Here is a 5,242-nt window from a genome sequence, read left to right as displayed (position 1 = left end):
GGTAGAGTGCTTTGCTCTTTTATGGCGGGACAAGTCTGTGGCACTGGACATTAGAGGGGAATTCTTTGGCCTCTGAAGTGCTTGGTCCCCTTGTTGACAGGGTTTAGTGACTGGACACTTGCCCAGGAGTCTTTGGTTATGTTTGCATGATTACACAGTGTTTAAGCAACCTCGTCCTTTGACTGTGACTTCCACCGAGAGGTCGGTCCTAAAGTCTAACCTACTTACGTTTCGAAGAAGAGTGTCTCTAGATCCTCTGTGAGGAAGGGATCTTTGCGCACAAGTGTTTGTTGTATTATGGGAGTGGTGGAGGAGCGGTGGAGGTCTGCTGGACTCTTTTGCTCCTCTTGCTGACCGTGGTGAAGCTGCAGGGCTGCAGGTCGGGCTGCTCTCCTGGAGGAAAGCGTTTCATGAAATGCACGTCCCGCTGGTTGGGTAACGTGTTCGGGCCCCTGCGCGGTCGCCCCCTTTTGGTGAAGCCCACGTACCAGCCCACATAGCGTGCCGACATCCAAGCAGTGTAGTTATTCTCAAGCATGATCTCGATGAAAACGCAGCCTCCGTTTATGCTGCTGTCTTTCTGAAATGGTAAAAAATTTCACTGGAATCATTGTGAAATAAGCTTGTTTTTGCCAGCTTTTCCCAACAAAGATGTGGGGATTTCACATGTGACTTCTGGTAATTGTTTCAAAAAGGCACAGTTAACCCAAAAATGAAAATTCTGTCATCATTTACTCGCCCTCAAGTTGTTCCAAACCTGTATGAGTTTCTTTCTTCTGCTGGACACAAAGGAAGATATTTTGAAGAATGTTTTTCATTCTTTTGACCATACTATATGGTCCATACTATAAAAGTCAATGTTGCCCCACAAATGTTTGGTTACCCATATTCTTCAAAACATCTTCTTTTGTGAAAGAAATTCATACAGGTTTGGAACAACCTGAGGGTCAATAAATGACGACAGATTTTTCATTTCCGGGTGAACTATCCCTTATTTTTCATTAACTCACCTTCCCCACAAGCTTCCCCTTACGGTTCATGCACAAGTAGTAGTTCGTCTCTTTCCCTCGTATTCTAACTTGACTCCCAAAGGTGTCGGCCTCCACCACGAGCTGGGCTTGTGAAGAAACACAAAAAGACAGACATACAGGAATATAAACAGGGCGTAAATGACACTTACAAGCAGCAGATGCATTGTCATAGAAACTGAGTTTAGCAAGGCAGCTGTAATTGGCAGATGATTTTTTTATTCAGGTTGTAGTACAAAGGTTGTGGATTTTTTAAACAGGCTATATTTACAGATGTATTTATTTAGTAGACACTATCCAAAGCTGCTACTTCAAGAGTGGTAAATGTGTGTATGTATATACAGTATATATTTATATACACTGATCAGGCATTATGTCCCTAATATTGTGTTGGTCCCCCTTTTGCTGCCAAGACAGCCCTGACCAGTCGAGGCATGGACCCCACTCGACCCCTGATGTTGAGCCGTGGTATCTGTCATCAAGATGTTAGCAGCAGATCCTTTAAGTCCTGTAAGTTGCGAGGTGGGGCCTCCATGGATCGGACTTGTTTGATTAGCACATCTCACAGATGCTCGATTGGTGGATGGATGGCAGGACCCAAGGTTTCTCAGCAGAACATAGCCCAAAGCATCACACTTCCTCCGCCAGCTTGCCTTCTTCCCATAGTGCATCCTGGTGCCATGCGTTCCCCATGTAAGCGACGCACACTACCCAGCCATCCACGTGATATAAAAGAAAACGTGATTCATCAGACCAGGCCATCTTCTTACATTGCTCCGTGGTCCTGTTCTCACGTGCCCACTGTTGGCGCTTTCGGCAGTGGACAGGGGTCAGTATGGGCACCCTGACTGGTCTGCGGCTTTGCAGCCCCAAATGCAACAAACTGTGATGCACTGTGTATTCTGACTCCTTTCTATCAGAACCAGCATTAACTTCTTGAGCAATTTGAGTTACAGTAGCTTGTCTGTTTGATCAGACCACATGAGCCAGCCTTCGCTCCCCACGTGCATCAATGAGTCTTGGCCACCTGTCGCCAGTTTGCCACTGTTCCTTCCTTGGACCACTTTTGATAGATACTGACTAATGCAGACCGGGAACACCCGACAAGAGCTGCAGCCCAGTCGTCTAGCCATCACAATTTGGCTCTTGTTAAACTCGCTCAAATCCTTACGCTTGCCCATTTTTCCTTGTTCTAACACATCAACTTTGAGGACAAAATGTTCACTTGCTGCCTAATATATCCCACCCACTGACAGGTGCCGTGATGAAGAGATAAGTGTTATTCTCTTCATAATGTTATGCCCGATCAGCGTATATAAATTTTATATATATATATATATATATATATAGAGAGAGAGAGAGAGAGAGAGAGAGAGAGAGAGAGAGAGAGAGAGAGAGAGAGAGAGAAAGATTAGTAAGATTTTTTATGTTTTTTAAAATAAGTCTCGTGCTTACTAAATCTGCGTTTATTTGATTCAAAATACAGCAAAAACTGTAATATTGTGAAATATTTTTACAATTCCAAATAATTGTTTTCTATCTGAATATGTTTTAAAATATAATTTATTTCTTGATAAGCAGAAGAGACTTTAAAAATTTTTTTTTTAATCTTTTACAACTTTTCAACGGTAGAACAGAAAAAAATTATATTTTTTACTTAAATTCAGAATATAATTAATATATTATTTCATCATGTACATGTGTATATATATATATATATATATATATATATATATATATATATATATATATATATATATATATATATATATATATATATATATATATATATATATATATATATATATATAATCTTTTGATTTATTCAGTCGGTTAATTAAAGAGTGTTAATTGAATGTAATCCTAAATGTACAAGTAAGCAGACACATTCAGATTATTTCTTACCATATTTGTCCCCATCCTCTCCCATGGCAGTGATTTTCTTCCCGAGCACCTGGATGTGTTTTCCGCTGGTCCGGCTGTATAGTTGGTAAACCCGATGGTGCTTCCGGCTCAGGCCATCCCGCACCCCTGTCTGATTCTCTACGTGAACTCCAAAGTTAACATTTTCCACTGCTAGCACCTGCACAAACACAGGAGTCAGCCACAAATCACTTGTATTGATTTATGAACTATCAATTGATATATGGTTTTATTATCTGTAACAAATTGCAGACTATAAGCACCTGTAATGGGCTGTAGAACAGTAACACGACCTGGAAGCATCTGGCCAAAGAGAAATAGAAAAGACATGTGATTTTGTGACATTTGCATTCATTTTAGTTGCTTTTTAGGGGAGATTAAGCTTGGTTAGCACACTTTTCATTCTTTGTTGGATATTTCTGGTGAATCAAACATTAAGATAATATCCCTAGATGCAAAGCTTAAGCCCTGAAGTAAAAAAAGAATGAATACATTGTTAAACAAAATCCACCCCCCTTTTTAAATGTATTTATTATAGGGTTGGTTAGCACAGTGTTAAAAGACTACAGTTTTGAGAGGGAGGCAACAAGAAAAAAAAGATGAAAATGTTTATTTTAACCCAAACTAACACCACATGTGAGTGTCTGCGTGTATTTAAAGATCAATGTTCAGGTCTGTTATGAATTGTTAATAATGCTTTATACATATGCCAACCGAGCTCACTCACTCTCTTTTCTTAAATGATGTCAGCCAGGCATCATAATGTATGACAGGCCTCCACATTTTATCCCATGATAAAATTGCCTCAGATCTTTATTAACCAACATTCATATATTTTATCTTTCTCTAATTATTTTGTTTTGACATGAAAAGTCGTACAAGTTGAAGCGGCAGTGGATTTCACAATCCGCACCCTTCGCTCACCTTCGCATGTTTTAATCTATTAATGTGGATCAAACACTCAAATTTCACAATTTTGTGACAGCACCTGATTATGACCCATCAGTGAACCCTGATCCAACCAATTTAGGTCTCAAAAAAATATTTTTACTGATTTTGATATATGGGTAAATGCGATGTTTTGTGAGGAACTATAAGCATGTTTTCAATTTCTGAAGTCATGTAACTGTCTGGAGATTTAAAAAGCAGAAATACTTGAAGAATTTTGGCATGTTTGGTATAACTATGAATTTTTTTTTTTAAATAAGCAAAGTAATTATCATAAAATATTGGGGGGAAAACATCTGGCCACTTAATTAAAGTCACTGTGGTGTAACCAACATGCAGGAAGCCATTTTGTTGCAATGTGTCAAGAAAACCATAAAACAGAAGGGACTACTGTGTCACGATTAACATTTGTTTTACTTTTTTTTTTTTTTTTGTTGTTGCAATTTTGACATTTAAGACTTACATTTTTCCAGGTCAAATGGAGTAACCAGTGTGATATTCATAACTTTTTGTACTTTAAAAAGAATTTATGTAAAATGTTAGTATTTATTTGTTTATTATTTATATTAATTTAAGACATCCTTGTAGGCCTAATTGACTGACACAGGACTTCTATAGAACAGACATAGAAAGTCTCATCATCATCATCATCATCATCATCATCAGTCCAGTTATCTGAGGTGGGACGTGTTATTATGAGAACGCAGCATCTGCCGAGGCTATATCGTCTGAGGCAGAGATGAGAAACACAACAAATGCTCAGGCTGGACCTATCAGTAGATGGAGACTAACTACAAAATGCCTTCAACTCATACTGAACGATCTTACACGTGAAACTTACAGCACGACAGCAGAGGACAGGATGGACTGCATCGCTCCAGCGCTTCAATCACCCCGGACAGTGAGATCTTTGAGGCGATGGTGTTAAAAACTGGAGCCAAAACCGGACACAGACCCAGGTGAGCATCTGAGCGCGCGTTGGAGGATTGTTCAGAGAGAGTCTTCTCGCAAGCAAACCTGTTTAGACGTACACTGGAGAACGACAGGTGAAAAACAGGTCATCCTCCTGTGTGACCCCACACTCCACATGACACACTGACAATAGATGGATGTTAAAAAGCTTCCCAGTGTTCCTTCTGGCAATGTCCTTAACGCTGCTATCTTCACACAAAAACGCAGAATTCAGGGGTCCTCCTGCCCTTTAAGAAGTCTTTGCTAGATTTTCTCCTTTTCCAGGCTTCTTTTGTTTGGCTGTGGGGTGGAAAGGACCCCTCTCTCGCCACAGGACAGTGCGTTTGCTGAATGAGAAGGAAGCGCAGCTGAAGTGGAACGGAGATGGGCGG

The 5,242-nt window shown here is 40.0% G+C and overlaps 1 protein-coding gene across 1 annotated transcript; it reads right to left on the bottom strand.

The window, feature by feature from the left end:
• Positions 1-295: 295 nt before the first annotated feature.
• Positions 296-4,772, bottom strand: fgf18b (fibroblast growth factor 18b; the record flags this gene model as incomplete). Its single annotated transcript, XM_079803900.1, has 5 exons — positions 296-580; positions 1,011-1,117; positions 2,934-3,111; positions 3,215-3,254; positions 4,741-4,772. 5 exons carry the CDS (start codon positions 4,770-4,772, stop codon positions 296-298), a joined length of 642 nt encoding a protein of 213 aa, XP_079660026.1.
• Between the last annotated feature and the right edge of the window lie 470 nt (positions 4,773-5,242).

Source organism: Gobio gobio (assembly GCF_949357685.1).
Source record: "Gobio gobio genome assembly, chromosome: 22".
Taxonomy (NCBI): Eukaryota; Metazoa; Chordata; class Actinopteri; order Cypriniformes; family Gobionidae; genus Gobio; species Gobio gobio.
Note: the sequence above shows the minus strand (reverse complement) of the source record. Positions and strands in the feature narration are given on the sequence as shown.